This window comes from Adelges cooleyi, unplaced genomic scaffold (assembly GCF_023614345.1).
Source record: "Adelges cooleyi isolate 19-005CV unplaced genomic scaffold, UGA_ACOO_1.1 ACOO_flye_CR_arks_rails_tigmint_CR_PRNA_23, whole genome shotgun sequence".
Classification (NCBI taxonomy): Eukaryota; Metazoa; Arthropoda; class Insecta; order Hemiptera; family Adelgidae; genus Adelges; species Adelges cooleyi.
This window is the reverse complement of record NW_026095893.1, coordinates 12,320,129-12,332,238: the sequence shown is the minus strand read 5'-3', so window position 1 is coordinate 12,332,238 and position 12,110 is coordinate 12,320,129. Positions and strand designations below refer to the sequence as shown.

The following is a 12,110-nucleotide window of genomic DNA, read 5'->3' as shown; positions in this document are numbered from 1 at the left end:
TAGATATTAAACACATAGATAAAACAATTTTTTCAAAAAAAGAATGGTAGTTCAAAAATAAATTAATTCCAAAACCATATAACTTGATATGCAACTTAAAATTTATCCAAAATTTAAAAAATTTCCCGTAACCCTCCATAGAAGGGGGATCGTTAAACAAATTATTTAAAATTTAAATTCAGCGACCCCGAAAAAATTTAAGTAAAAACGTCCCTCCTTTTATTTTTCTAATTCGAGCATTGAATATTGACGGGCAGTGCTTCCGACGACTCGAGACTGATAAGTGATAACTAAGCAGTTCAATTATTTAAAAAATGAAATAAGGATTAATTGCAAAAGTCAATTTAATATAAAAAGACATAATATTTCAATATTCTTCGTCAGTCGACTTCTTTATACCACTTGTGACTTGTCATCGGTCAAGAGCATTCGATTGTCGCTGACCGCTGTACGGTTTCAAGGTTAAAATTCAAAAATTTGTTTGTCACCTTGTACTTTTCCTTATCATGTACCCGTGTCTTTGCATTCATTCGCATCTTTTACCTATAATATCTTGATTGAATCTGTATTTAAACTCACTGTGATAACGGTTCTTCACCATCCTCGAAGAAACCGTACGGTAACCCTTCCAAGAGCCTTCACACCACCCTGTGTTTAGAGCTCTTATCATCTTTTGACTTACGACAACAGTGAGAGATCATAAACGTGCTACATAATAGACAGATTCAATACTTATTTCCTTAGGTACCTTCCATAAGTATGAAACATCTGTCGTTTAATATTTTTATTAGGGGATATCTTAGTAAAAAAACCTATAATCTATGTAGATGTATTAACTTCATAGGTAAACAAATCAGCAAAAAAATATTATTTTTTAATTTTTAAACAGACAACAATTAAGTTTATTTTGTCTCAATAATTTATTATGATTAACTATTAATCCTATTAAGAATCCTTATTCTTGGGTGTTTTTATTTTTTAATCATAAGATATGACGTAAGTACCAGTAATATTTAGATAGCCGCACAGGTTCTAGTAAAACAATAATATTGTTTTTAGTGATTAAATATCGATTTATAATGTTATACATATGTTTATATATATTTTAGAATTCTATGACCTTTAAAACTACTCTATGTAAAGTGTGAAGGTTAAACTACCTACGGTATCATAGGGTTTCATCTGTTTTAATTTTTAGCCAGACAGGGTAGTTAATATGTATGTTAATTTGTATATAACAATAAAATAATTCACAATATATAAGGATGTGTATTATATTAGTAATATAAACAGCAAACAAGTCTGATATTCTAAAAAAACTAGTTGTTCCGTTTGTATATGACGCGTGTAGATCATCACAGTTGTACATTGACCTCGAAAAATGTCTATGTAGTATATTTTGTATACTGCAAAATATTAAAATTATATAACAAAAAACATATTATATTCATTATTCTTTTATACATAAACATATTTATGATTGCAGCCGGCAAATTGTTTATGACAAAAGTTTTTTTTAAGTATCAAGGTTATTTGTCATTGCGTATAAATTGTTCGCGGTGTCGTAAACACTACGCAGGATACCTATGTTGATGTTTTTAAAATATTCAAATTATTGTATTATTAAGGGTTTTTTATTCGTCCGACACTATAATAATGATTGACCTGTTTGCTTACAATGTATAATACGAAAAATATTTATTAATTCAACTGTTAGTTAGGCTTAATATTTACAGTAAACAAGTATTACAGGGCTATGGCCTATAATATAAAAAGTATAACTTAAAAGATTAGTAAAATGATGATTGTGTCTAATGAATGTTTAGTGACGTCCACATAGAAACATGTTTTAAGTCAGGTTTTACTTCAATCCATTCCAATAGCAAATTTATTATGTTTATAGCTATACGCCTAAGTATTTGTACAAAATATGAGCATGCTATTTAATTGTTCTCAAATTTAATTTTATTTATAAATAAAACAAAAAAACACTTACAAAAATATTAAGCCCGTATAATGACGGTAACTAAATAATTATAAAATTCGAAGGATTTTAGAAATTATTCCTGGGAGTGACAAAAATCACTTTCAAAGAAACGCTTTAATGCCATAAAATATACTTATATTTAAGAATTAAGGTTTATTATTGCAATAAAACTATTGTTAAATAAAACAAATTTTAAATACCCTGAAGATTACCCAAATTAACTTGAAAATAAATTGGTATGGTCAAAATGTATTAAAGCCCTTTTCGTCTTAAATATAGTTTATATAAAACTCGCTAAAACCTGCTCGCTTTCAATCCCTTTAAGCAATTTAAAACGTTTTTACTTTAGTGTCTGGCCCCAGCGCAAAAACAATAGGACAGACGGTCTTTTCGCCGTTTATAAGAACCCATGGTAAAAGAGAATTTAAAAACTGCAATAACAGAATCTTTGTAATAAATGACGGACAATAAGTACACGAGAAAACTAGTAAACCTTGTTGTTGAACCTTATTTATAGTTAAAACATATATTGTTGAAGCAGTATATAATTTTTTTTTTTAGATGTATCATAATTTTATTATTTTTGTTTATATTGACCATATGAAATGTTATTGAGTAAGTAGGCCTGGTAGGCGGGTGCTACTAGAGTTGTAATTTGCATTTCAATAATTAAAGTAGGTTCGAATACTCGAATTCAAATTATTTATTTTTAAAGATTTGAATAATCGAATAGCTGATAAAGTTATATCTACTCAGTTTCGCATCAAAACTCATACACAACATTTAAAAATATAGGTACTTTTACCTTGGTATCAAATGTGATTAATAATCACAGATATATATAATAACTATTATATATATCTATTATATATATATGAAGAAATTATTAAAATAATTATTTTTACTATAATACTATTTGAATAGTATTCGAAGTATTCAAATATTAATTGTAAATGAGTTTAGCAGTTTATTTTATAATATAATAAAATTCAATGATAAATTATTGGATAATAATACTGTTTTTACCTACTTAACTCTAGTCCTAATTCTAATAAGAAATTAATTATAAATGTAATAAGAAAACATTTTAAATAATAATTTATATGATAATAATATCGTACAATATTACATCAGTTCATTTTTTTTTAATTTATATATAATTAATTAACTATTAACGATTAAACTATTTGCCGTTAGCTGAGTGCTTACCTGATAATCTTAAAGAATCAATTCCATCGAAATTAAAACGGTTTGAACAAGTCGTGTCTATTACGGAAGTAAAAAACAAGAACACCTGACAGCAATCGGTACTAGACTGAAGCAATAATTATTATAGACACTAGACCTACACGTTAACTGACAGTTATCTCACTGTTACTCGTTACTTGTTTTTGTTTATTTTATTTTCTAATTCTATTGATAGATTTCTACAAAACCATCGATCAGGGACGGATACAAAAATAAATTTTTTTTGTACATATACTTGCTGTTCATTAAAAAAAACACGATTTACGCCTTAAATATAGTCAATTGAATATTTTTTAAGAGAGTAGTAAATACAGTGGCGAGACACCAATCTTTAGGTCAGGGAGATGTTGCAAAAAAAATGATAATTAGTTATAATAAAATTTAAAAAAATCAACAGAACATTATACAGTTAAAATAATAAGTAAAAAGCTGAAAGCTTCAAAATTACAAAATATAAATAGAAATTAATTATATGTATAATAGCGCTGATAATTAAATATTCAATTTTATATATATTCTCATATTTCTCGGTAGATATATTAACAACAATTTTGAAATCAAAATCAAAATTTGTATAAAATAAAATATCAACAGTACCAAATAGGAAGCAGAGTTGTGCATTATTCGAATAAAAAGTTATCTAAATAATCATCTAGGTAATAAATTATTTGGGGGAAAATTATTCGAATAATATTCACACATAACATTTAAATAATTTTCAAGTGCGGCTTTAAATTAATTTTTGTATAAATAATAATAAACATATAAAAAAACAATTAAATATGACTTATGACTATTAAATTATGCTAAAATATTATGATTTATAAGTTTTATATGAATTAATTGTGAAAAAGTTATTCGAATAATTTTTTATTTGAATAATAATTATTTATGTAAATATTTTTAACAAATTTTTTTTTTAAATACATTTTGGAAAAATTATTTGAATGACGTTTCATTTAAATTAATTGTATTTAAATAATTATATGCATTACTCTAAAAGTAAAAAAAAATAGGCATTATTATAATAGAGTGAAAATGAATTAATATTCGTTTTAAATTTTAGTTACCTTAATTTTAAGCTGAATATGTCGGAGGTCCTTAATTTAGGTCTCCTAAATGTGCAGTAGGTGTGTTGCGGCACAAAGTGCTGTTTACGATGTCGGAGACCGGTGAATTCCGGCCCGTCAGTTTTTGATGGACGTATGAGTTGCGACCTGTGTAACCTTTTCTATCTTAAAATGTTAATCGCTAATATAGCTATACATAGTGATTTACTCAGTATCTTATAACTCATTAGGTTTAATTCGTTCATGAGTTTTATTCTTCGTAGTGTTTTATAAAACGTGGTTTCATAACTTTTAAATGTATTACAGTTCAAAAGTTAGGAACAAAGGAGAAGTACGGTAGAGTAATGCGCGCAGATAATATTATAGTTATAGATATTTTAGTTATCGATAGTTCAATAGTTAGAAGCTAACTAATCCATAGGACTACAAAACTTGATAGAAAACACATTTTTGGGACTAAGCCAGCCTTCCCGTGGTTTCTCCTGGGTAATGCTAATATGCTAATATAAAGTGGTAAATATTATATGGCCTCGAATAGTACTCGTAGTTGATTTAGGGATTGGCTCGCAACTCACTTACACCGCCTACTAAATCATAGACGCTGTAGTATCATGAATTATGACTACAGGCGGAACAGAAAGTAAATTTATTTTGGGTTTTTAGGGACGTTTCTACGAAATCAAATTACTAGTAAATCACCTAAATTTTATAAATGTAAAATGTATAAACTATACATTTTTATACTTATATAATAATTTTTTGGGAATTGGAGGGCTTGGACGCGCTGGAAAAGTTGTTGAAAAATTATATTCTTTCTACCTCCAATAAAAAGGTATTGAAATTCATGCAGTCTAAAAATAAACATTAGACACTATAGTTCTGAAATAAATTGAGGATTCTTACAATTTTGGCACAGAAATAAAATGATGCTTACTTTTGGCAATGTATTTTTTTTTTTTTGAACCTAGAAAAAATAATATTTTAAGTTGCATATTTATTGTTAAAATTAGTTTGTTTTCCAAGCAACAGCTTTTTACTAAAAGGTGGTATGTTTATTCACAACGACACAGTTAAACAGTTTTTTCTTTAAGCATTGACAGCAACTAATTATACTAGCTAACTAACATAAATTCTGGTTCCACACCAATTAAAGCAATGCGATTTAATACTTGTGCTGTATACATGACTATGTGGTTTATTAATTATTATTTACCATGTGTCATTTCGTTGCTCTTAGTTGCCTTACCACTTGGATTGTTCGTGTGGCCTTAAGGAGTCGATAGGGGCTGAAAATGATGCGACCCCTCTTTTAAGGTGAGGATTTTGCACCGGTTACGAAAATAACCTTTCATTTATTATTTTTGGACTTTGAAGGTTAAGTCTTCAATTTTTGAGATAATCAATAATGGACAACGAGGGGCTTATTTGTATACCTCACTGATGTTAACCCATATATTAGTATGGTTCGGTACCGGAACACTCTGTATTGTACAAAACAGTGCGTAAGTTATAAAATTAACTATAGTTGTAATAATAATATTATTGTATCATTATTACTATTATCATGTTTATTATTATAACATTTATGGTAAAGTCATGAAAAAACAATTTTGTTAACTCAATTATTTAACAAATGTGAAAGCCCGCGTGCACGTTTAAAAACAAGTTCCCTTCAGACGGTTACACTGATTTTGATGGGCCAATCCTCAGAGTAACTACTACTACTACCCACGATGTACAGAAGATATTTTATCTATATCGTGCTATTACCTATACCATTGATTAATATGTATTTAATCAATGCCTATACATACCATAGACCTACTAGCTGTCCTAGTTAGTATACACGGGCGTTAGTATACGGGCGTTGTCGTGTAGTGTTATACTTTTTGGAAATGTTTGTTGCCATGTGTCTTCATTTTGGGAGATGGTAAACTGCACCAAAATGACCCTTTTTCTATAAGCTGATATGTAAACTGCGGCTAAAACAATTTAAACATACAAACTGCGACAATTTATTTTATTTACCTACTATATAATATATACAAACCGAATACCGAGACGAATGCTATATTGTAACATGTATTATTATAGGTCAATGATGTGCACATTGTCCATAGGAGTAAAGGTGTAAAAATTAAAATTAAAAAACAATTTTATGTATGAAATTGAAAAATATTATTATTTAACGAACATTAAAAATTATTGTACGTCTAATAGGATCATAATGTCTAAGAAAATTAAAAATTGATATAATACTTCAATCATTGTTTACATTTAATCTAATTTATTTAATATTTTGTTATTTATTCTTAAAACGTACTTTTTTCAAAAATTCGTATCTTGAAATCTGTTTATCTTCTTTTTTTTTGTTACTTTTCGTTAATAAATTTGTATGTTTAAGTTGTTATTTTACTTCGTTGTTGTATTACACCTTCTTCTGCACTTCTAATTTTTATTTATGTGTCAACTTGAACATCCTGTATAGCATCTATATATTATGATTTCTGTACCTATACGAGTATATGTTATCGTATCAGTATGTATTATTGTATATAACTTATAAGTATGGTATATCATATAGTAGATATATAAAATAAAATGTCGCAGTTTGTAGAATGTATCGTATAATTTTTATCGTAGTTTGTATAATGTTTAAAAAATGTTTGCCCCAGTTTTCATATCAGCTTATAGAAAAAGGGTCATTTTGGCGCAGTCTTCGTTTAGCCTTTTAAATTTGTCGTTTTTAAATAATTCATACATAAGTGTAAACATTTTTATTTTATTTGGTCTACTAATTTAAATTAATGAAATCATAAATAATATTTTGTTTACTTGGATATTGTTCAAATTATTAATTAAAACTTGTGTAGTTTTTGAAGAACTACCATACAGTTAAAAAATATTGTTGTTTTAAAAAATTACCATTCTTACTGCTTTAAATTCCTCTCTTCTCATAACATAAATAAACCATCTCAGTCTATATTCTCTCATTTTATCTGATACCCATCGTAGTCACCCCTATGCTATTTTTTAAGTATTCGTTTTTTATTCTATCTTCTCCAGTCACCACACCACTCATACTCCTAAGAATTCTCGCCACCACTACACTTATTCTTTGTTTTCATTTTCCTGTCTACCATCTAACACGTATGCAATATAGTCTCGCTACATTTGTAAAACATACTACCTAATATTGGTACTTATTTGTAGTATAATAGTCAGATACAATTTTATTGCACGAGGCATAACCTAATTTTTGTGATTCACAAATAATACATCTGCAATGCAACATTAATGTCAAAGAATGTAACTTTTACAAAGTTATGTATTTTATTGTATACGACAATGGAAAACATTTTTAATTTCGATTATTAAACTAAGAAAAATCTTATTGTTGTATATCAATGGTTTACCAAATGAAACAGCATAAATAAGTTTTATTTGGTAAACGTCATCCTATATGCTTAAAAAATAGTTTGGTTTTACACATAAGTTAACCTAATATTTCCTTTTGTGTGAAAAAATATGATAATTTCCATAGCGCCACGTATCAAACCGTATGCGTTTTAAGAGCGTTACAGCTGAAATTGTCATTTTTTTATGTATGCACTATATTTTAGTACTTAAATTGCTCATAAAAGCCAAGTTTGTCAACAGGTTTTGATAATTTACAAGTTTAATGGCCAAGTTCATATGCTCTTAAACATACCTAAACAAGCTTGTATTAAAGCTTAGCGATTATACATAAAGGATACATGATATGTTATGTTTATGACTGTTATTTATTTATTTTGTATTTATTAAATACATTAACATTTTTTTTTTTAATAATAATTAACATAAAATATTTAAGATTTTTCAGCATAGGTTGTTCATTGGTGGTTTTCCTTATTTTTTACTGGATAGGCAACTCAGTTGATATTTTACCGGTAATCGCCTTATCAATTCATGGTAGGGTGCTGGCTGTTGTGGTGCTATCTTCACAATCATTCTATGACACTCGCTCACAGGCTTACCCAATTTAATTAATTAATTAATTATAATCTTTGGTCCATTTAATATTTTATTACGAACTAAGGTGTAAGATGTTTGTTTATTTATAAATATATTTGTTTATCTTAGTTCGTGTATTTTACGTATTATTTAATAGTATTGGGCACCGTATCTATTTAGCTAAACAATTAACATCTATAATGAATACTAAAGATAGACAAGAAGCAAGAAGACGGCGAATTTTAGAAAATTCGGAAACAAGGCTAAAGAAAATAACTGATTTAAGTACATCTGAAAATTCATTTAATAGTCTGATTGATCCAATTGATAAAGAACAAGGTAAAAACCATAATGTTACTTTCTTGTAAGCATATTTAAAATTTTCTACGACATTGTAACCAATAATGTGTAATATTAGTTCTTTAAATAATTCTAATAAATTTTGTTTTTATCAGTACAAAATATCACATTTTGTACACAATGTATTTAATGAATACTAAAGATTCCCTGTTAGTTTTAATACTACATGTTAACGATTGAATTTGGGTTGAACCCACCCTAGCCCCCTCGTATTTGCGCCTATGTCGGGTTCAATGTTCCATTATGAAACAAAAAACTTAAATTCAAAAATTTCACCCTAAGGTTGTTTTTTGAGCTAGCTTTACAATTACACACTAATTATCAGTTATCAACTGCTAATCATTAAATACAACGTGTTAACCACTTTGTTACTTGGTATTATCATCATAATATAGACTTACAGACTTTGAAGCCCCAACGCTGCCATCATAAGATGGTTTTTAACAAATTTGTTATCTCGTTGCGTTGATATTTCTTACCACTTTATTTTCCATAAATTTGTTTAGGTAATCATCTCATTATATTCTCTTAATTTTTCTGCTTTTGGTACAACTTCCAAACTAAAACTTAATAAAAATAAATAAATTTATTTACAACATTTTTTTTTAAAGTTTTCCCGTTTTAGATCTTAAATTTCTCTTTGGTTCTAATTAATAAATTTAATTTGATAATAATTCTTTTCAGAGAGTATTTTATGGTTGCCCGAAACTTCAATTACTGAGTGTAATCAAATTCATGAAAGTAATAAAAACATTGAAGAAAAAGTATTCAATTATAAGTTAACTAATTCCAAATCCGAGTCATACTTCACAGCTTATAAATATTATGAAATCAATTTTTCAAAAAGTTCAGCATTAAATATGGTATTGTCTCAGATCGTTTTAGCACTACTTTACTATGACCTAGGATTTATATTTGGAAATGTAAGTCCTTTATTTCAATAAATAATAGTTATTTATTTGTTTAACTTAACCCATTAATTTTTTTAAGAAATAATGTATTATTACAAATATGTATTAAAATATTATTTCATGTCCTGGTGATTTGTTATTATGCAGTTTTTTGATTATGTTAAGTACTTCAGCAGGCGATGTAGGTTTGGCAGGTAGAGACATAGGCAACGAAAACTTAAGACAGTTTCAAGTTGTTGAATAGAGGGTGAAATAGAATGAGGTTTAAAGACGTTTGATAGAACTTCAGCTAATAGATCCGCTTTTTCTTTAAGTGGCCAAAGAGTTATCTGAGCGACGGAGAGAGTGAGCACTGTCTTTTGTGCATTTTTGATTTTATTTGTGAGAAGATTAAGCTCACGGTCTATGTCAGGTGGGGATTTAAGTTTGATATTCAAAGTACAGCTGTTTAACAGATTTTCTCTGAACTTAGTCCAATTTGTACGTCCTGGGGTGAGAGTTGGTCTTTTTGGTTTGTTGTAGGGTTGAGCTTCAACGTGTAGAAGAATAGGTGTGTGGTCCGAGGCTGGGTAGTTTAAGTTCGTTACATCTAAGTTAAAGCGATTGGTATATTTGTAATAAAGAAATCAATTGTGTCTGGATGACGATTTTTGTGAGTTGGCCAGTATGTCAGCAAGCTAGGTGAAATAATTTTTAATATTTATACATTTAATTAACATCTTATTATTCAAATTCATATTAATTTGAAAATAATAGTAGAGATTGAGCTTAATTAATTATTTATTAAAAAAAATTATATCAGTAAAATACAGTACTTAGGTAGTATTAAAAATTAATACTGTGCTCAGCCCTCGGGAGCAAAAAGAGGCAAACCAAAATGTCATGAAATGTTGTCTTATCGCTGAATAGTGTGCTACTCATGTTTTTTTTTTTAACAACATTAATATTTAGGAATTATTATTAATAATATATTTATCTTAATATGATTTTGAAAAAAATTATTTAATTGTATATTAATATAGTCTTTACTGTAAATAAAAAATAAATTTTGGATTCCAAACAAAATTTTTTTTAAAAATTATAAATGTAGGCGCAGGCGCGTGGCGGAGTGAGATAAGGCGGCAGTGTATCAAGTCTATCAACGAACGGTCGCCGGTTTCGAAACTCGGCCACTGGCTGATTATTCCTCTGGGCGGTCAACTGTCTGGTGGAAAAAATGGCCACCTGCACCTCTCTCTGGGGCCAACTTGTTTGGTAACGTTAGGTCGGCAGCCAGCTGTAAATTTAAAAATGACAAATCTTAACCGTCTAAGCCCCGATCGGCGAGAAAAACGGACGTAAAATGTAAGAGAGAGAGAGAGAGAGAGAGAGAGAGAAAGAGAAATGTGGGTGTACTTAAATTTACTTGGACATAGCACATCCATGTCCCTATGTATCCACTTGTAGTGACTAGTGTGGATACTCAGATTTTAGTTTTCGTAGACTCTTTTTCACTCTCAATCTAAACCACTTCCCCTTCGATGCTGACCACTAAAAACTTATGAATTAAGATATTAAATATTTATAATATAATATTACTTATCTTATCCTTACCATTAGCTGAAACGAGAAGTTTTCCATTTAAAATAACTACAATTTTTCTAATTTAATTTAATTGTTCTACTGCAAGGGCAAATTATTGACGATAAAAATTAATTTTACATGAAATTGTCACAAATTTTACTAAAAATGTATAGGTCATTTTATGTAATTTTTACACTGCACAACTACGATTTTTAATTTTTTTACTAAGAAAACCAATTGTAAATCTTCATTAAAAAAACTAATAGTGTATTATATTTTCTTGATTAAACTTTTTTTTATATATTTTTAGATATGTATTTATTTTTTTGTTACAACAATAATTGTATTTTATTTTGTTCTAGTCAGCTGTATTGCCATTTACAATCAGTATTATCCCTGAATTACTCAATTTTAAAGAAGACCATGATAACTTCTACGTTTTTGGATTGTTACTTTTAGGAATTTCTCAAGAAGTCGCTCAACAAGTATCTAAAAGCTTTAAATTAGCAAGTTTTGTAGCAAAACGATTTTGTGTGTATGTATTTTGCTTTACAATTTCTTATGTTATCTTCAGAGATTCTAAGAGAATTAATGATATTTAAATTTGTATAGGCTATTGTTAAATTATAAAAAAAGTTTTTTGTGGTTATGTGATTTTAGCATAAATTGAATTGTTTGATATTATATGACGTGAAATTAATTTATTTTAATACCTATATACTATATACTTAAAAGTAATACATAATAACACTTAAACTGATTATATAATATTACTAAAAATACATTTTATTTTAAAGTAATATGAAATAACTATCAATAGTTACAACAAACAAGGATCGGGATAACAACAATTTATTCTATAAACTGACAAAATATTATTTAACATATACATAATGAATACAATTTATTTTAAACCGTTTTGGAAAAGAAAATATAAGTTTTTTTTAATAAAATAGGCGTGAATACTGGCTGTAG

General features: G+C 27.8%; 2 protein-coding genes across 5 annotated transcripts in view; one reads left to right on the top strand and one right to left on the bottom strand.

Annotated features, from left to right (window-relative positions):
* The window catches only part of LOC126835664 (phosphatidate phosphatase LPIN3), a 207,466-nt gene that overhangs the window by 13,812 nt on the left and 181,544 nt on the right, over positions 1–12,110 (bottom strand). Inside the window, exon 1 of one of the 3 annotated variants that reach the window (XM_050568395.1) lies at positions 4,306–4,384. The exons of 1 other annotated variant lie outside the window; for it this stretch is intronic. The gene's annotated coding sequence lies outside the window, so the exon portion shown is untranslated. Of the gene's footprint in view, positions 1–3,196; positions 3,337–4,305; positions 4,385–12,110 lie in introns of those variants that run through there. One more of the 3 variants, XM_050568393.1, reaches the window with a different exon arrangement.
* Positions 5,717–11,830, top strand: LOC126835683 (uncharacterized). 2 transcript variants are annotated; one of them, XM_050568428.1, is made up of 4 exons: positions 5,717–5,807; positions 8,482–8,640; positions 9,346–9,584; positions 11,498–11,830. In XM_050568428.1, exons 2-4 carry the CDS (start codon positions 8,502–8,504, stop codon positions 11,735–11,737), a joined length of 618 nt encoding a protein of 205 aa, XP_050424385.1. In that variant the 5' UTR covers positions 5,717–5,807; positions 8,482–8,501; the 3' UTR covers positions 11,738–11,830. The 2 variants fall into 2 exon arrangements, with proteins under 2 accessions (XP_050424385.1, XP_050424384.1); XM_050568427.1 differs by lacking the exon at positions 5,717–5,807 and having other exon boundaries at positions 8,286–8,640; positions 11,498–11,825.